At 27.7% G+C, this 20,781-nt stretch overlaps 3 protein-coding genes across 6 annotated transcripts; 2 read left to right on the forward strand and 1 right to left on the reverse strand.

Annotated features, from left to right (window-relative positions):
• Window positions 1-40: 40 nt before the first annotated feature.
• Window positions 41-2,336, forward strand: LOC126838622 (probable E3 SUMO-protein ligase RNF212). The gene is made up of 7 exons (XM_050573173.1): window positions 41-408; window positions 543-604; window positions 698-817; window positions 1,265-1,332; window positions 1,406-1,567; window positions 1,732-1,818; window positions 1,976-2,336. Exons 1-7 carry the CDS (start codon window positions 240-242, stop codon window positions 2,049-2,051), a joined length of 744 nt encoding a protein of 247 aa, XP_050429130.1. The 5' UTR covers window positions 41-239; the 3' UTR covers window positions 2,052-2,336.
• Window positions 2,337-2,535: 199 nt separating this feature from the next.
• On the reverse strand, window positions 2,536-9,404 carry LOC126838824 (ubiquitin thioesterase trabid). 2 transcript variants are annotated; one of them, XM_050573563.1, is made up of 11 exons: window positions 9,197-9,404; window positions 8,647-8,897; window positions 8,363-8,581; window positions 8,153-8,297; window positions 7,197-7,415; window positions 6,581-6,786; window positions 6,199-6,475; window positions 5,886-6,130; window positions 5,615-5,805; window positions 5,396-5,544; window positions 2,536-5,325 (listed from the first exon to the last, which is right to left on the reverse strand). In XM_050573563.1, exons 2-11 carry the CDS (start codon window positions 8,825-8,827, stop codon window positions 5,247-5,249), a joined length of 1,911 nt encoding a protein of 636 aa, XP_050429520.1. In that variant the 5' UTR covers window positions 8,828-8,897; window positions 9,197-9,404; the 3' UTR covers window positions 2,536-5,246. The 2 variants fall into 2 exon arrangements, with proteins under 2 accessions (XP_050429520.1, XP_050429521.1); XM_050573564.1 differs by lacking the exon at window positions 9,197-9,404 and adding an exon at window positions 9,017-9,151.
• Window positions 9,405-10,887: 1,483 nt separating this feature from the next.
• LOC126838600 (dynactin subunit 1) lies at window positions 10,888-20,509 on the forward strand. Of its 3 annotated transcripts, XM_050573138.1 has the most exons (24): window positions 10,888-11,319; window positions 11,599-11,732; window positions 11,830-11,856; window positions 11,922-12,198; window positions 12,598-12,720; window positions 14,413-14,587; window positions 14,665-15,073; window positions 15,136-15,295; window positions 15,360-15,566; window positions 15,631-15,813; window positions 15,940-16,072; window positions 16,972-17,162; window positions 17,224-17,361; window positions 17,427-17,612; window positions 17,680-17,893; window positions 18,005-18,204; window positions 18,267-18,494; window positions 18,943-19,120; window positions 19,186-19,349; window positions 19,429-19,503; window positions 19,582-19,737; window positions 19,809-19,898; window positions 19,961-20,121; window positions 20,314-20,509. In XM_050573138.1, the coding sequence occupies exons 1-24, from the start codon at window positions 11,134-11,136 to the stop codon at window positions 20,354-20,356; spliced, it is 4,038 nt and encodes a 1,345-aa protein (XP_050429095.1). In that variant the 5' UTR covers window positions 10,888-11,133; the 3' UTR covers window positions 20,357-20,509. The 3 variants fall into 3 exon arrangements, with proteins under 3 accessions (XP_050429095.1, XP_050429097.1, XP_050429096.1); XM_050573140.1 differs by lacking the exon at window positions 12,598-12,720; XM_050573139.1 differs by lacking the exon at window positions 11,830-11,856 and having other exon boundaries at window positions 20,314-20,508.
• The last annotated feature ends 272 nt before the right edge of the window (window positions 20,510-20,781 follow it).

Below are 20,781 nucleotides of genomic sequence, written 5' to 3' on the forward strand. Positions count from 1 at the left end.
ACAACATATATCCTTATAAATCTGATTTCCATTAAATATATATAAATTATAATGTATAATGTGGTCTTTGCTATTACAATGTAATAATGTTTATGTATTAAATAATCATCTATCATAATTCATAAGTGGCAACTTTTTAAGTACTAATTATAAAGCATCTTAAACGATATTTATAATATTTTAACACGGCTGTTAGTGGATAATAGACATTTATACTTATAAAACCCCATTTAAATAATATGATGGACAACTCTTCTGGCAGAAACAGTTTTAATACGAATAATATGACATGGATTCATTGCAATATGTGTTTTAGTCAGCCTATGCCAATAAATGATGACAGTAAAGTATTTTACCTAACGAGTTGCGGTCATATATTTTGTGAAAATTGCGGCTGTTTCGCAGATAGTAAGATCACCAGAATAATTATTAAAAAGTTGTTTTTTTTTTAAAAAATAAAACACGAATGTATTATACATTTCTGATGTCTTAATATATTTTCTATACACACTACCTACAGCATAAATAATATTTTAATTTAGATACTTCAAATAGCTGTAGAGAATGTAAAAACGAGTGTTCATACACTGCTCTAGGAGATAAGGTATATTATATAGGTTGATTTCTGTTTGTTAATTTATTATTATAAATTTATACTGTGTATTAATCTTATCTTACTATATGTATCAATTTTTAGACAAACAGTCAAGTATTAGAATACTTTCAGGATCCTACAAATACCTGTGAAAAATTATTACAAGTAATGAAATTTCAAAGAGCTCACAGAAATAGATTAGTTGGACATCATCAGCGTATTGTAAGTTTTTTATTTATAGGTAATATATTTTCAGAAAGATAACACAAATGTTAAGTAAATTTTTAATCGTTTTGTTTATGATTCATGAATTTAAACTCGGAAAATTGATATCTATATATGACAATTTGTATACCGAGTACAATTTACTATAAGTCGTAAAATATTAAGTTAGCAACGTTGTGGAATGGGACATAGGTAAAAGGTGGCAAGGGAGTTGTTCTAGAGACGGTAGTAATGAAGCAATTATCTGTGGCTAATACAAAATAATGAAGTTTGTGAGATAACGGCTTTTTCAAATTACAAAAATTTGAACAGCAATTTTGTTTTGTTACTTACGTGCAAAGTTACAACTTATTCCAATTTCCCTTATTATATTTGTTTATTTCTGTTTACACTCAATAATACCACCATTTTTTCTATATTTTATCACTTATAATAATTTTTCAGTTAGCTAAATACAACAGAGCAAAACTATACATTAGAAAACTAGAAAACGAATTGAAGATGGCAAAAAAGTATATTATATACATTAACATTTTTTTCAAGTTACAGATTTGAATTAACATGATAAATTTTATATTTTTAAAGTGCTTTTCAAACGAATATACATTCAAATTTAAATAGTACTAATGAGAGTAATCCAATTTTTCTACTTCATTCAACACCTTTTAAGCTAATAAACGCAGAAGCAAAACGTCGTGAAAGTACTTCCCCCAAATTAACATTTAAACTTACAGATGCTAAATACCGGTAATAATAATTTTAATGTAGGGGTTTTTAAGGGCGTAAAAGAGAATTTTCTATTCTCGTTAAATTAATGAAAGATGTACAAAAAAAGTAATGTGAACAATCATTACAAGTGTTATAAAATACGTACAATTTTTAATTAATAAATAAATTGCATTTATAACTAGGTCTAACCAAAGCAATGTATCTGAAGTATCATCAGCAAAGACCGATACAGCAATTCCAACTCCTCGTTCTTCATCAGCTTATGAAAGGTAATTGAAAATAAGTGTTTACAAATTATTCTAATAAAACATTTTAGTTTTTAAATTAGCTGTACGCGGTAAACAGTGTAATATTTAAAAAAAATATTTTATTATAACTTAAATGACTTATCTTTAACTTTTACTATTAATAATTATGTTTTTTTAGTGCTTTTAAGGATTGCAGTAGTAAACAATTTCCATTAGTGAGCAATCTTAATTTAAGTTCAACAAGTTCAAAGTAATACTGTTAATTTAAGTCGCTATTATAATTTTACATTTTGATTGAAGAAGGTTAAATATTATGTACATTTTCAAGTTAAAAAAATCATTTAATTTTTACCTTTATATCTATGAAAAGTATTCATAAATATATAAAATAAAAATAGCCAGTAAATCGATATCATAAAACTATCTAAACTTATTACATACATTCTGACTACATGTGTAAGTACTATTTCTGTTTTTGTTAACCCTTAATCTAATATAAGAAAAAACCCATTTTATAATTTGTTAGGAGTAATATCCAATCCTTGGTTTTATAGAATATAGTCAAATATTATTATTTATTTAGCTATTACATGTTTTCAAAACAATCAAATTTAGTTTGTATTTGATTTAAAAATAAATCTAATATAAGATAAAACAAATTATGTGTTGAATTTATTTTTATTGAGTAACTATTCTCAATAAATGATTAGGACAAAGTATTTAAGACAACAAAACTAATTTAAATAACACATTTTCCATTTTATTTGTTTATACATCAACAAAAATATATCAACAAAATCCCAAATAATCACTTAACGACAAGTGTCACCAACAATTCTAACCCCAATGTAAATATTTACAACAAATATAATCATAATATCCATTAAACTAAAAAAATAGTAATTACCTTTTGACTACAATATGTTAAAGCAAAATATGTAATCAATAATCATCTATACAAGAATTTATATTGACAACATAATATTACAAATTACACTAAAATAACAATAGAATTAAATCTTAAAAGTATTTTTATTATTGAGAATTGTTGTCCTTTATATTATTGATTATACATTACTAGTTTACATACACGGTTTATTGTAAAAATCTTTACCACCATTTGAATAGTCTACAAGAACATAATAAATAAATACATTTGGATCTTGATTCATAAGGTGAAACCTAATTGTAACATATTTTTGGTTATTCGTCGATTTATGTGTAAAATTACTTGACTGTAAATACATTCACAACCAATAATTTGAAAAAAAAAGTTCCCAAAATTAATTACATATTTTATTTATACATTTCAATCATAAAACACCCGTAACTAAAATGATATAAACAATTATTCACGCTAACACAGTAATTTTACCCATTACGATTAAATTAAATAACATTAAAATTTAATAAAAACAGTTACAAAAAAAAAAAAAAAAAACGACAGTGCATGTTTTGATCTGATTTTTCATGTTTATTCTGTTTATTTTTTTTATTACGGTAGGTATAAACTTTTTTTAACTGTTACCTTTATTGTATGCGTTTATAATTAAATAAGGTAGAATTAACTGTTGATGAATAGTTGTGAACGTAATTGATAAATTATCATAGTAATTATCAAACTATCATTTTATATATTGACTTGTATGTTATATTGAATTCAATAGTTAGAAAATAAAATAGGGGCTTTTTAATATTCCCACAATCATAAATAAATTACAATTAAGTTTGTCTTATATTGGTTTATGTAACATGTTTTTACATATTATAATTTTCACATAACGGCATTTTTGTTAAGCTATTTCACAAAGGTTCACAAACCTAATAAATCAGAATTTATGCTAGGTGAATCCTTGCACAACAACTACAATATTGAAGTTGTTGTATTGTAAAATAATATAATATTGAATAATTATTTATAAACAAAAATAAATTTTGTGCAGGTGGAGTAGCAACATATTTATGTGAACAAATATTGTAAATATTAATAAATATTAAACATACAGAACTTTGGGGTTTTACCACTGCGGCTTAATATCAATAATATTATGGTAGTAATATTAAAGTATTGTACAACACATTTTTAATTTACAAAAAAGTTACAAATAAAGAAACAAGAATTTATTGATTAAACAATAATTATTTTTCTAGAGATAAAAAATATATGTTATTGTTTATTAATAATATTATCGATAAAATTTATAATTGTTCATCAAAATCATTTATTACACAAATCAGGGGAGAATCATAGTGTATATACATATTTAGTATATAATATCTTTAAGTTACATTACAACGGAAGTTTTTTTTTTGAGCTTAATATTGTACAATAATTATGTTAAGATTTAAGTACAATTTATTATTAAAATTACACAAAAGCTCATAGAACGGAATTATTTATCTTAAAAATTTAATATCTGCAATATAATAGTTTATCTGCTGGCAGTGCTTTAAAAATAAAGCTTGTAAAAAAGTAATACCAGAGTAAAAATGTCAGTTATATATATTTATTAAAGAGAATGTAGATGTTATAAACAATTTTAGTTTTTGAGTTACCCCAAGCAATTTAAAGGCTGATGATAAGCAATAATCATCTATATGATGTATGATTTTATAATCTGAGGAGACTAGAATACTTTGGGTGGAAACATCCTATTAAAAAGCTTCGAACATATTTATTCTCATCGTACAAGATTTATTAGATGTTGACTAGAATTAGAATAGTTTGTCTAAAATTTTATATTTAATTAAAGATTTTAATTTAAAAAACTTCAATTATTTTGATTCAAAAGCCTAATATATCGCATAAGCGTCGGGAACATTGGTTTCTATCATGCGAAACCTGTTTTCTAAATATATTTGAAATATGTAAATAATTTCTTTCACTTAAAGATTTAAAGTTATCACAAATATTTATTATCAATAATTATTATATTATAATATCTATATTAATATACGTAGAATTTGTGTTTGAAAACCAAGTTTGTATACATCTCAATTCATAAAAAATAATCTATAATACCTAAATATCTTTAAATAATAATAATACATAAATTATCTGATATCGAAACTACCAAATGAATTTAAAAGACGACACATATTTTTATTATTTTATGTAAGGTGTAATTTATTGAGAATAATTATCAGTTAAATCTTATTTTAATGTTATTATTATTTAACGTAGGAAGTTATTCAATGGAAATGCTACTTAGTGAAACACCTAATGAGCTTTGTTTAAAATAACATAGCAGAGCAGATGATATATTTTAACCTTGTTATGACAGACAACAAGTAACCTATTTCCTTTCTATGAATGTTTAAAAAAAGAAAAGACTTAGTGATAAGCTTGAATAATCATAAAACTATTGAGATATAAAGATTTATTTGTACATCATTAAGTATTGTAATATAGGGAACTTACTACACTGGCAAAGCGCGATCGCTTATTATTATTCCTGATCAGAATCTCCTTCACTAGAATAGTCTTGTATTGAAATAGGTCTTGTGAAAGGTGTGATTGTCATTTGACTACAAACAAAATAAAATTGAATATACATTTATCCAAAACTTAAATAAAATTGTTTACAGTAGTACTCACGCTTGCTTTCTATAGTAGTTTAACCATTCTTCGAGCATTTGAGCGACCAACAATGGACGTTTATGCAAGCGTTGTCTGGCTAGTAGTAAGCCATTGTCTGTTAAGCAAACATCTAACCATTGCCTTAAGATATTCTCTTCGTGACCCATCTGCATTGGTTAAATAACAATGGTTAGAAAATTAATTAAATTTTAAATTATAAAATAATCGAAATATTACTTCAGATTTTGTAACAAAATGTATTGGCAACAATTTATGATCGTGATCAACCAGAGGTAAATATGTGGTGCTTTTTCCACGTGGTAGGGGTTCTACAGGTACAAGTGAAGAAAAATGGCCTCGAGTGTATGCCAATGTTATTGGTGATTTGATACAAAAACTTGGCTCCCACAAAAGAGGTAAGTAAACACCTAATAAAAAAATTGAGAAATAATTTTACTCTCATTAGGCATATTATATATATATATTTATAATGTTCAAAATATAATACCTTCAAAATTGGTATAGCCTAATCGGTCGCCGCGATAATTTTTCACATATTTAACAGCGTATACAATTATTGGTCTACGCAAAACATGGGCAAGTGCAAATACATGAAGCTGAGCTAAGCTCGATCCCGGTCTTTCTGCTTGAGAAACTAATGCAGCCCAATCCTCGGCCCATTGATACTCATCTAAGCAAAACTCTAATTGTTTGGCTTGCCATGCCTCATACTCTTTCCATCTTGGATAAAACCTTTATGACAATTTTTAAATTAAGTTAGACAATGGGTAAATAAAAGAAAATATACATAGTATACTTACAACATGTTACTTTCATGTAAACAGTCAGCCAATGCTTTCCTAAGTATATTATCCTTGTCGAAAATACCCCAGGTCGACTGCATCAATGAATCTAACAAACAATCACCCGCTGAACGGTTCCAAAGGGCATACAGTCTTGAACCTAGATCGTCACACACTTCTGTCGACCAATTGATTACAGGTGGTACTTCTTCTATTTCCAACTCTTGCTGAACATTACGGTCGAGTAGTTCATCAAGTAGTTGCCTTTGTACAAGCCGAGGTAGTTCTTCAATTTCTAAAAAATTTGAAAACAAAATAGTAACACAAAATTATTTCTATACTTTTATAAATAATAAACAAAACTATTTAGAAAATTGTGTTGACGACTTTAAGGACTTACCATAGGGTAAGGAAAATGTTGCAAATTCTGTTACAAAAGGACAAGGCATAAGTGATTTTCTCACACGAATCGTCGAGAGAAAATGTCTTCCAATCTCATCAGCAAGTTGATGAGCTACATGAGAAGGTACTCGTTTGACGGTTGTTGAGCTACTAGTTGCATTAATTTCGTTTAAAAGTTTAGCCAAAATTTCTTCCCGATGAAACCTAGTATAACAAAAATCAAGTACCTTTATTATCTTGTTCTATTTTATAGTTAAAAAAATACTTTTTATAAGCAGAGAAACTGTACTCTAAATATAGCAAGAGAACATCTATTGTCTTATAGTGAAATTCTTGTATGTCTATCATTGAGAAAATTGTGTATACATTCAGACTAAAATTAAATATTTTTACATCCCTTGGATTGGTTAAATAACATGATAACTTCTCCCTAACTCATTGTTAGCTATATTTTTGAGATGACTATATATGATCAACTTGACTAAATAAGCATCTTTCATTGTTTGATTTTCATATATAATTTATTAATTTTAAAATAATAATAATTATCTATTGGTAATAGTGTATCATCTAAATCTATTGAGCACATATAAATACAAGTAATAATTATTTACCTCACAGCCAAGTGAACCAATGTATGTCCAGTATCAAATGCTGATGGTCTATTAAGTAATGTTACTTCAGTTGATGTCAATGACCTTGTTGGATCACCACCAGCTTGTAAATATGCTGCGATGGGACTCCAATCCCCTTGTACTACACCAACACAAGCAGCAAGCCAAGCACGATCATAATTGCTGTTGACTTCATCTAAACGCCTTCTTGATGAAGACCTATAAAATTACAACGGTTTTAAAATAAATGTTCACTAATGCCAAGTTCATCTTTGCTTTAACGCAGAGCTGAGGCCTGAATTGGGTTCACAATGCAATTATTTTTTGGACCCACAAAAATTTGACTGATTTCAATAAATAGCATTTCTATAGATCTCATATCTCATTCTCTACAAGTCAAAAATCAAGAAATTATGATATTTTTCAACTTAACCCAACTTAGGTCATTGATTGCTTCTAGAGTAACAGATCAGGATTTGTATTCCCTTTAGCTATTTTTTCCTCTTGGGGGTTTGAAGGTTCGAGTCCCTATCCAAACGAAATTCCCCAGGGGCTTGAACCAACTCTTGTAGCCAGCAGGCTGCAATTACTATTATTAAAATTCAATATATGTTGGCATAATAAATATTTCTAATGGCATGTTGAGTATCCAAAAAAAATTGACCTCTAAAGTTCAGAAGTTGGCAGTTGTTAATTATTTTAACGGCCAACTGCCGCGTTGCCTGGGCTGTCTACGGCTGATAGCCCAGCTCCGCGACGTGTGAAGCGGTAATTCTTTAAAGTTATTACTTATTTGGCTACAACTAAAAACTAAGTGTAACCAGAAAAACCTTAAAATATTGTCATGTGTAAAGAAAATTTTTATAGAAAAAAAAATAAAAAGGATAAAAATAAATACTATAAATTAAAAAAAAAAAGTCATTTGGTAAACTAAATATTTAATAAATAAATCATACCTTTTTAAACTACATATATTAGAATCAGTATTAAAAGTAGCTGCCAGATCTTTCTCTGGTGATTTAACTCGTTTTGTAACTATAGTAAGAGGTTCACTAATTGTGTGATCAGGGGATGGAGATGTTTTGCGAGGACCTCTTGTTCCTGAAAAACGTAAAATTGTTTTAAACAAAGATTGTATTCCATATAAGTTTAAAATTTAAAATTACCACACATAACACATTTGGAACTCTTAGGCCAGTTTTGATAAGTGCACGCAGAACAAGACCATTTGGAAAGTGCCCGGGCTTCTAAACTAGATGAAGCTTCTTCATTTTCTGGGGAATTAGATCTCGCGCTAATCTTTAAATCAGTATTAAATTGTTCATTTAATGCACTAACGACACTACTCTCTGTAACTTTATCACACTTGCTGATTTCACCAGATGCTGTAAAAAAAACAACATTTACTAATATTGAAATTATAAATTTAAATGTATAGTAAAATATTTACCTTCAATTAATTGTGGTTGGGGTGGTTCTGCGAGTTCATCACGTAGGCTATAAATATCTTGGGTTTGGGATAATTGCCTTTTTGGAGTCCTGCACATGACGCACTTTAATGACGAATGGTAATTGTCATATGTACACATGTCGCAAGACCATTTCAATGTGTTTTGGGTAGTCATTTCCATCAGTTGATACCCAATTTATTTATCAACTGGTTTTTTAATCAATAATGAAAAAAAAGAAGAACTCATAACACTAAATAACAAAGTAAAACAAAAAACAGTTAATCATAAAAATGTGAAATAAAATTGAAATTTACAAACTCGAGATTTCAATAAAACAAAGAATTTGGAACAATAAACATGATGGCCTACATTCGTGTTAAAAACGTCTGAAAATGTTAAGGATGGCCTTGTTATGATTTTATTGATTTCAAAACCAAGTTAGAGTTGGCCCATCAATCGCGTTTTGAGACGCAACCCAAACGATTTTCGATTAAAATAATCACCGAGCTTGTGACATCAGTAAAATTGAATAACTGACATAGCACTTACTTCTGTGATGTAATTAGAATTAGATAGTTTCGGCTATTCGGAAACGAAAATTTGAAGGGGAAAAAACTAGAAAACAATTTGTATGTGTCTTAAATCTAATTAAAATCGACAGACCGTAATATTATAATAATTTCTTACAATTAAAAAACAAAACAAAATTTACTAAACATTGATCACGAGAAATACTTCATTGTAAAAAAAAAGAGAGAGAGAAAGACGAAATCATATTATATGATTATCCTGATAAGATGTTTTTGTTCATTGGATAATGTGGAAAATGTTACAAAGTAAACGGCCGTGTCGTCATTACACTTCTGAAGTTAGGTACACGCCCCCGCCCAGCGGCCAACGCTAAAACTAAAAATATAAATTACCCATAATCTATATTCTATAATCTATTGCCAATTGCCATTTATCATTCGTGATGGTTGATGTGTGTTCTGTGACGATTATCAATTATGGCAAATTGCGATTTAAAGAAATAGGAATAGTCATTAATACAAGTTTGCAACGTAGAAGTATAAAACCGCTGTAGCACAGAATAGACTAAATAGTCTAATCTGTGGCTGTAGGGTCCTTTCAGAAGTCCAAATAAAACAAAAACGTAATTAATTCGTAAATTCGTGAATATTTTCCTTTCCTTGCAATAACTTAAAAATGGGCGAGCATGATGTTATTTATGTTGTAATATGTGGATTGTGGAGTGTTAAATGCGTGTAATTTTCTTAAACAATGAAATAATGTTTCTGCCCACGTAATACGAATAATATTATTAACAGTACAATATACGAAGTTATAGAAACGACCGACTACTGGCTCTTATTATGTATTACCGTTAATTTTTCTATGTTTTCTTAGTACCTACAACCGTAGTATACTTATTGTAAATCATACTATCGATACTTAAATATTGAGTAATAATCAACAAATCGTATATGTTTTATTTAATATAGTTAATAATTTACCTACTACACGTATAGGTAATAAGTAGTGAATATTTATTTCTAGCCAACGAGTATTGCCTATCAGCTATCAGCCTATATTAATTTAAAGTAACCCCTAAAGAAATGGCCTTTGCTGCCGAGGGTAATATCTATAAAAACAATTATAATAATATAATCAAGAACTTATTATGTTATACGCCTTGGTACAAAAAAGAATTATATATTTATATCATACTTGAAAATGTTTGGAAATTAAACGTTACTATTTTGAATTTACATTACCCAAAATTAATTAATGGAAATGGAGACTTTATAATGTATTAGCTTTAAGTGACGTATATAATTAAAATCAGTCACGGCCATATTTATGGGGTTTATTTAGTGTTTTTTTTTTAATGTAATTAGTTCATTGGTAAAATATTTTTTGAATTTGCATTTATTATGAATACAAATAATTTATAATTTATAATATAAATCCATGACCCACGTTAAATTTGTTCGTCTAAATTTACAAATGTACTCGATTCTTCGGAACTATCATCTTTGTCATGTATGATAACACTTTAAAAGGTAAGCAGTAGGCACAGCAGATACCTATTATTTTTGTAATAAAATAGGTCTATGAGGCACGGTGTAGTGAAGATCTTTTTTACATTGTGGTTATAGGCAACCCGCAACACACACATTTTTATTATCACTAACCTAGTCGCTTATCAAACATTTTTAACTACAAATTGTACGTTCACGGTTTAATTATTGTTGTTACACTGAACTACTTTTAACGTGTTTGGATCTTAAAGTATTAATTTTCTTGGATTTTCCGATTGAAATATTTTTTTTAAAGTACTATGGTTTGCTAATTAAAATATTATTATTTGAATAAAACTTAAGTGTTATCATAATTAATAATATTTTTTCTTGTAACCAACAATAGTTAACATCTCAAACAGATTGTTGTAATTTAATAATCAATTTTAACTGTATTAACTTAAAATGCCAAAACTTGAGATTGGAAGCCGTGTTGAATTGACTGGCAAAACTATTCAAGGCAATGTAGCATTTATTGGAACAACTCATTTTGAAACTGGAACGTGGGTTGGAATAATTTTAGATGAGCCCAAAGGGAAAAACAATGGAGTTATCAAAAATCGTCAAGGTGTATCCAAAACTTACTTTGAGGTAGCATCATTTTTACTTAAAATATATATATATTTGAAGTAATTTAGGCAATAATTTAAAATAGAAATTAAAATAAACCTTGCTATAAATACCAAGCAGGTAGGTATTAGAATCATTGCATAAGAAACAATATACTTGCTAAACTTGTAAATATACCTATTAAGAATTATTTTAAATAATAAAAAGTTGTATAAAAAATGCTTATAATTAGATATACTTAAAAAAACAAAACTAATTCATACTAAGTAAATAATAATAATAATGTTTTAAATATTTAAGTGTGAAGAAAACCATGGTATATTTGTACGACAATCTCATCTTACTCTTATTGATGCAACAGGAGCACGTTTTGATATGTCTGCTAGTTCAGAATCGTTGACCTCTAAAACTACAATCAAAACTCGACTTAGTAGGTAAGGTTCTAGAATCAAATTCATACATATCAAAATATTATGTTTATAAAGATATATTATGTATATATAAATATATATATAATATTTTTAAAATTAGCTTGCGAAAAAAGGTTGATGCAAATGTGTAAGTTGATTAAAAAAAATAAATACAAAATAATTGAACTAAATAAATTCCTATTTATTATTTAGCTCTAGGCAGTCGTTAGCTGGAAATACTAGACTCAGTTCGGTTGGGTCAAAAAATAAAGATGATACATTCACCTCCCCGGTTTCTCGCACTTCTTCTCAATCTTCATTGGTTGGTACGAATCGTACCCCTTCACAGCCATCCATACTTTACAATCCTTCTCGCGCTCCACCTTCTCGTACTCCTTCACAACCGTCTATGCCTGCACCATCACGTACCTTATCACAAACATCTCTTGCTGGAACAGATTCAACACCAAAGCGTTCATCTTTTGTTGAGGTATTAAGAATTAATAATATTTACTAGAATAAAAATAATAATAATTAGTATTGAACACTAATTAACTTATAAATTGACTTTTCATTTAAAGCATTAGTAATTTGATTTTAACTGCATTATAGAATTTATTTATTTCAAAGTTGATTGATTTATTTCTGTGTGGCAATTTGATAATGTTAGATGTAATTTTCTTAAGTACAACTCAATTAGTATAGTTATTCACCATTTGTAATTATTAATTTATTTAAAAAAAAAATATGTTTGAAGTTAAAACTAAAAATTTAGATATTATTAGGGAAAACCCCCTTTATGAAATTTATTGTATTTAAAGTAATTATCACATCCACTTTAATTATTTATTTGGGATCATAAATATTTTGAAAAACATTGTGTTTTCAGCGGTCACCAAGTAACGAAAAGACGAGTCGATTGTCTAAACTAGTAACGCCAAAAATGAAATCAGTTGTTAAAACACCAATGACCAAGTCATTAACATCGTTAAAAGATGTTTCAAACTCTGAAGTAATTTGTTTTTAAATAAAAGAAATATAGGTTAAAGGTATCTGTAAATGTTTTGTACAGCTTTCTTATGTAATTATTCTCAATTTTGCTTAATACTTAAGGTTTGGAAATAAACTGATAGACTTTTTATTAATATTTAATGGTTTACCGTAAAGCGAATGGTAGACAGGCGCTTTTCCCAGCAGCAATTCCACATAAAAATATTACCATTTCTGTATATTATTTTAAAATCAATAGTTACCGATAAACCCTCTTAGCAACAATAATAAAAAGAAAACTATATCAGTTAATTTTAAAATGTCAGAAGTTATAAGATACAATTAATTTTACCATTTTTCAATTCTTAATTTCAAAAATATGTAATAGTTTAAATCAATTTTTGGATAAAAAAATGTTTAGTCATACCATATTCTTTTTTTTAATTAAAAAAAGCTAAAAAAAATAGCATTTATGGAAAAATCTCGGGTGGTCAATCCAAAATTAAACAGCGACAGATACAACTTAAACTCGGGTGCTGAGTGACATTCGAGGTAACCACTACGCCCCACCATGCTCCTGATTTTTAATCTATTATTATTACATATTATAATTTTTGTGTTTAGTGTCCAGATGTTACTTTTTGTTAATAGTTTTTTATTTTACTATATATATATATATTAAAACTAACATCAACAATTTTCTACTGTTAAACTCCAACCAAACGACTTCCTAAAAGTATAGCCTTGTTTTATCATTTTCTGATAATGTTATTTTCACTAAACGATTAAAAATAGTGAACAAAAAGTTACTTTTAATGTACAAAATTGTTCTGTCATTCTTACTTTGGTTAGTATTGTACTGCATTGTATAAAACTGTAAATAGCACTTCATATATTACACAAACGTAATATCGCCGCCCCGGTAGAACAATGACACAACTGCAAAATTTGGTAAAATGGACTGAATGCTTCAATGTGTTTAGATATAGCGAACGTATAAGGTAGAAAAACGATGTAACTGTAGTTGTAATAATTAATTGTGCATTCATGAATTATTAACATTTTAATGAAAATTAATTTGGTCTTTTGGTTCTCCTTTAAAATTTCAATTGTTGCAGTTCTGTCATTGTTCTACCGAGGCGACGATATTATATTTCATTTTTATATACACAGTAAAACCTATAATAGACATTCTTGCATCAGAAGTAAAATTAAATTTCCACTTATGATAATTTAAGATTAGTCTTCAACACTTTTTATTGCATATATATATATATATATATATATATATATATATTATATTATTTTGTAAATAATTAAATGTGATACCTTTGATATTTCCTTTTAAAAATAATCATATTATGCTTATTATGCTTACTTGTTCAGATATATACTATAAAGTAACAACCTATTAGAGTTTTAGGTTAAAACATGATTTTTTTTTAGAACTATAAAAAGTATATAAGTTCTTATATTGTTATATTGGAATGTGTGAACAAAAATAAAAAATTGGCATTTGGTGTGCTTCATAAATGTTCACATCATATTTGTGATAATTGTTTTCGTATGTGCACGTTTCTGCTTTGGTGATAATGCTGTGGTGTTATTACCATCATTGACTTCCCCCGTTGTAATATTATGCTACCACAATTAATGTTGTATTGATTACATAAATTGTTAATAACAATTCTAATTGATTGCATTTTGCTTGTAGACAGAATTTGTCGAAGCTCTTAAACCACATTACACTCCAGGTCAATCTGTTACTCCAAGTTCCCTTTTATCTACTCCCACACAGAGACCATCTCCTGGTATGGCTGAAGCTGCTGAAATTCAAGGGTTGAAAGAACAAGTTCAAGATTTGACTGAAAAGTTGGATGTTGTTAAAAGTAAAATAATTAAAAATTTAAAAAAACGGCACATATTTATAATATTTTGATACTAATTTTTTATTTTGTTCTTTCAGCAAGACTTAAAGAAAAAACCCATGATATTGATATGATGAAACTTCAGTTAGATCAAGCAACCGAGTTTAAAAGTAAAATCATGGAATCGCATTCAGCATTAAAGAAAGAATTGGAAAAAGTAAAACTAGAGAAACAAGAAGCCTTAGAAGGGAAAGACGAATATAATGAAATGGCTGAAACTTTGGAAATGGCAACTCTTGATAAAGAAATGGCCGAAGTCAAAGCTGAAACTTTACAACTTGAATTAGACCAAGCAAAAGAACGAATTGAAGAGTTGACTGTAGATTTAGAACTGTTGAAGGCAGAATTAGAAAAAGGCGGTGGAAGTGAATCTGATGATGGTGCTAATTCTTTCAAAGTAAAACAACTCGAGCAACAGAATTTACGTCTTCGCGACACACTTGTCAAGTAAATTCTTGATGTAAGTTATTTTATACATATTGTATTTTAATTAAACATTTTGTTTAAAGACTCCGTGATTTGTCGGCTCATGAAAAACATCAAACTCAAAATTTGCAAAGAGAAATTGAAGAAAAAACCAAACAATGCACTGATTTACAAAAGTCAAATGAGAAATTAACTGCTAGGGTTGAAGAACTTGTATCGCAAGTTAATGATCTGCATGAGCAGGTGATTATTATTATTCTCAGTTCTACGCTTTAAATTGGTATAAATGCAGTGTACTTTTTCTTAGGTCGATGCTGCACTTGGAGCTGAAGAATTAGTAGAACTTTTAGGCCAACAAAAGTTGAATTTAGAAGACAAAGTGGCCGAACTAGAAGAAGCAGTTGCTGATCTTGAAGCTATACAAGATATAAACGATCAACTGCAAGAAGATAGTAGAGAGTTAGAAATGCAGTTACGGGAAGAATTAGACTTGGCTAATGCTAATGTCCGGGAGGTATATCTGGAGGAATTCATTGAAACATGTTAAATATGTTGTTATAATTTTTATTTTAATATAGAGTATTAAAGAAAAAGAACGTGCTTTAGAGAGCTTGGCTGACCGAAGTTTAGTGATTGTAAAGTTTAGAGATTTAGTTAATGAACTACGTGAACAAAATCAAGATTTACAAACTCAGTTGATGAGGGAATCTGCGTCTAAAGATGAAGTTCGTTCGTCAATACCAGAGATGTTAGACTTCAAAGTATGATTTATCTTTATTTTTATAAATCTTTGTATCTCATTAAAAAAAAAAAACTTGTAATTTGTTGTTTTTTTATGTTACGATTAATAACATACAATGATTTTGTTCTCTATTTTTTTTTTCCAGAAAATGTTTGCTGAAACTAAAGCTCATAGCCGAGCAATTGATTTAGAACTTCGGAGGATGGAAACTCAAGAAGCTCAGCAGCATATACAATATTTGTTAGCTTATATGCCAGACTCTTTTATGGCTCTTGGTGGTATGTTTTTTATTTTTAATTATAATATAGTTCAATTTAATATTATTATATTGAACAGAATTAATTCAAATGTTTTCAATAGCAAAATTTGTTTAGAGTGGCTTAACCCTTTTGTTCCTGGGATTTTTTTTTCTCAAAAAAATTTGTTTTTATGTATTTGTATAGGACTAAAAAATATATTAACGAAGTTTCAGAAGTAAATTTAGAATTCTGGCTTAGTTATACACTACAAAATTTAAAACCCTTCTACAAGTATGTCGGGAAGTAACAAAGTCAATATAAATATATCATAGAAATAATTACTCTTATTTCACCTAAAATTACATAAAAGAGTCTTTAACTGCTTATAAAAAAATATATAACTAAAAAAAAAACTTTGTAAATTAAGGAAATTCCTTATTAAAATAAGGAAAACCTATGATGCTAAACAAACCATAATAGCGGACTGATATTGATTATTAATATAGCTGTGTTGATTTTTTTATCATCAATCTATACAAGAACTTCTATTTAAAAACAATTTTGATAATGATAGTACGTTGTTAATATTTTATTTTATTTTTTAAAGTTAAATCTTCGTACGAGGATGTCAGGAACAAAAGGGTTAAAAACAAGACACTTCACCTATTTATTAGTTATTTTTATGTAGTAATTATAATTTTTTTTTTATTTAAGAACTTTTTGCATATTATATAGTTATAGTTAAACAGTTAAAATAAATATAATTAATAGTTACTACAATGCGTTAGTGGTTAGATAAATTAATGAATAATATGTTGTAGGTTGAGTTTAAACGTTGCTGTTTAAGATGGTAGTGTTAATTACACTTAACTTATTTTAAATTACAGCCGTCTGCTTAAGAATGATTTGAGAATGATGGTAGAACAATTTAATTTTAGGTGATTATGATGCTATACTGTCACTCTTATTATTACCTCGCATGATTTGGAAGAGTGAAATATTGATGACACATGTTCGAGATAAATATCCCGATGTCCAAGATATAACCAAAGAAACACTTATGAAAGATCATTCTGCCGAACAATTTTCTACTCGGTCTAGATTGTCATTTTACTTATACAGTTTACAGGTAACATTTTTTTTTCTTGTTGTTTTATTTATTAATTAAGCCATTATTTTGTATTTATAAGACTGCTCTTCGGCAATTTATTCATGGACTAAATACAACAACTCCGGAAACTTTAATAAAAGTTGGAGAGTCGTATCCCGACATGGTGATTCAAGAGAAAGTTCTTAACGGTTATATAGAAATGTTAAAAATAGATCAAGTATGTATTTTTTTTTATTCATCGTATATAGTTATAGTGTTTGATAATAAATTTTCTTCTAATAGTTAGACGAAAATGTTAATACTGAAAACCTGGAAAGATGTGTAGCTTATTTTAAGAATGTCTACATGCCACTTATTCAAGATTTTAACCCACATTATGAACATTTGCTGTTGGATAATGTATCAATCTTATCTGCAGCTTGTAATACGATTCAAACTGATGCCAATATTATAAAAAGCGTCATACAAGTAAAAAATGAATACATTTTAATCGATTTGCCTATTTTTACATAATGTGTTGCGTATTACTATCTAGGATGATTCCACTTCTACTATTTCTAAATTTTGTGAAGACGTATCAGTTGCTTGTGAAGTGATAAATCAACACTTAAAACAAATCAAGAAACGTGCTGATGTTAATAGTTTTGTAAAAGTGGATCTAAGTTCTTCTATTCAATATGCAGAACAGCTGATATGTGTGTTAAGAGAAACTGCAAAATGTGCAGTTAGCCAAATTTCTTTGGCAACAGGTAAATAATAGTAAAATCATTAATGTTTTTCGCTATAAGCATATTGCATTCGTATTTAAATCTAGTATAAAAGAAATATGTCTAATTGGAATCAATAATATTTTATTTTAGATGACAAAAAAATTAATAGTGACAGTATAATGCAAGTATTAAATAGCTCAGTGGAAAAATCATTTGGAAAGGAAGAAGCTACCAAAGGAGTTACAATATGTTTAAAACTGTGTATAGGGTCGATTGCTGGTGAAATTGCCAGTGCAGCACAAGCTGTCCAAGAAACAGATTTGACGTTACCAACACCAGATTGTTCTAAAGTAAAGGGAAATCCAATTGATCATCAATTACATTTATATTTCTAAACAATATGATGTTTTAGGTTGTTCCGCCTGTTTCTAAGCGTGCCAGACAAGTGAAAAGTGAATTGGAAGAAACAAAGACATTAAGAAATACAATTAAAACTAAAGAAAATGATATACTAGAATTGAAAATGGCCCTCAGGTCTAAACAAGAAGAAATCGGAGAACTTAACGTCAGAAGGGAATTGGCTGAAAAGAAATTGTCAACAACTATACATGAGTCAGAGATTTCAATTGAAAAATTACAAGTAAGTCGAGTCTTGATACTTTGAATTTGAAAGAAGAAAATATTTAATTTGTGTTTTTTTTAGTATCTCATATTTTTTTTTTTTAATACAAATAAATTCCAGTTAACTGTATATTATCTGTTTATTGGGCATTACAATCGTGGCCCGATTAAATTTAACTATTCATTAGTATTATTACTAAAAATTATTGAATATTATTTACTATAATTAATGAAATTATAGCTAGTGTATAGCGTGGACATATATAAGTATTCATTGAATAACCAAAATGTAACTATTATATTTGACTTATCGCGAAATTGTTTTGAGTGTTAAGGATTTTTCATAGGACTAGAAAATAATTAAAAGTGCTGAGGTTTTTGAGTTCTTGAGACTCAACTGTATATTTGTTTTGTAAATTTTGTATAACAAATAATACACACTTAAAATTCATTATTTTTGCAATCAGAGAAAACTTGATGAAACTCAACAGCAGCTGAAAAGAAAATCCAAAGAATATGAAGAAACAATGGATCATCTACAGGCTGACATTGATTCGTTAGAAACCGAAAAAGGAGAACTTAAAAATAAACTCAAAAACTTCAACAAGAAAATGTTTATTGATGGTGTTAGTAAATCTGCTTCTAGTAAGTATTGCATTTGCTTTTATAATTTTTATGGAAATGATATTTTAAAAATGATTGTATTATAGTAACGGCTGTTGCAAATGATGTTAACAAATCATATCAGGAGTCTCCATTCTTGATGAATGAATTAAAGTTGACAAAAATGGCGTTAAAGCATGAAATTGACCAACGATCAAAACTTGAAAACAATTATTGTGAACAATTATTTTCACAGCTGAAACCATTACCTGTAAGTTTAAAATGCTAAATTAAAATAACAAACTAAAGAAATTGTTAAATAAAAAATATTTAATGGTATTTGGTATCAGGTACCCGATAAACGATCAGAAGAAGAAATAAGCCAAATAATAAAATTGAAAAAAGAAGGAAATGATATATTAAATGTATGTAAAATTATATTTATAAGAACTTTGAACACATGTACATCTTTTTTTTTTTAAAAAAAACACATTGTTCGATAGGATTTCCAAAAAACATTAAAAAACATAAGTGTTGTGGATGTGACAAAACGAGTACCAGGAAGGAAAATTATGCCCGAAGAAAATGTGTCTGTAAAACAATCTATAGACAATTGTTTACAATGGAAACAGTTAAAAAATAGATTAGATATATTGCAAGTATGTGACACATTACTTTACTTCGTTTTTAAAATAGATTAAATTTTTTATTTTTTTTTTCACTTGTGTAGGATAATTATAGTAAAGAAATTATTAAACAACAAAAGTATGGATGTATAGAAACAGATATGACTACCTTCCCGACTCCAGCCCTTAAAAAGGTGTGAAATTTGTATGAGACCACCATTAATGTGCATAATCTAATAAGTTTTAATTGTTATAGGCATTAGAAGAAGAAGAACCTGTATTAGCAGCTGAATTTGTAATACCAAAACCTTCAAATTGGAGTGGTCCGTCAGATATTAAAATGGAAATTGATCCAAAAATGTTAGCTTCATTACAAATGAAAGTCATAAATGCTGCTCAAATTCATCCATCTGTTCGGTAATTATATACATATATATATATATATATATATTATAATACAATTTTGTTTTATTTACATTGTATGTTTATATTAGTAGTTTTTTACTACTTCTAATTTTACCAATTAGCACACTAAAAATAATCACATAAAAATTATTTTTGGTGTAAGCACGTTATACTTTAAGTAATAACAAGCTGACTGTTTTACAGATATAATTGTGCATATACTACAGAAGAACTTCTTGGTGTCTGAAATAAGTAAATGAACAAGTATTTTGTATTACTAAATATATTAATTTTATTGGATTCCAATACCTTTGTGATATACTAATAATTATTATTAAATATTTTGTGTTAAATTAAACATTTCAAGTTTGATAAAATTAAGTACAACAACATGTATATTAAAGATTTAACAAAAACTATTATTTAATAAGAAAAACTAATTTTTTTGGTAAATAGTTGGATTTTTGTGTTTTAACAAATTTTGCTTTGTTTTTATTTATTGAAATAAGAACTGTATGATGTGTTTTATATCTGTTAGCCTGAAATTAAAATAAAATATTGTAAGTTTAATATATATAAACAACTTTATTTAAAAAAATAAATATAAAGCGAGCTGCATATATTTTGAGTTACCGGTGGACACAGCATACCAATCAATCGCATTATTGATAT

This window comes from Adelges cooleyi, unplaced genomic scaffold, assembly GCF_023614345.1.
Source record: "Adelges cooleyi isolate 19-005CV unplaced genomic scaffold, UGA_ACOO_1.1 ACOO_flye_CR_arks_rails_tigmint_CR_PRNA_30, whole genome shotgun sequence".
Taxonomy (NCBI): Eukaryota; Metazoa; Arthropoda; class Insecta; order Hemiptera; family Adelgidae; genus Adelges; species Adelges cooleyi.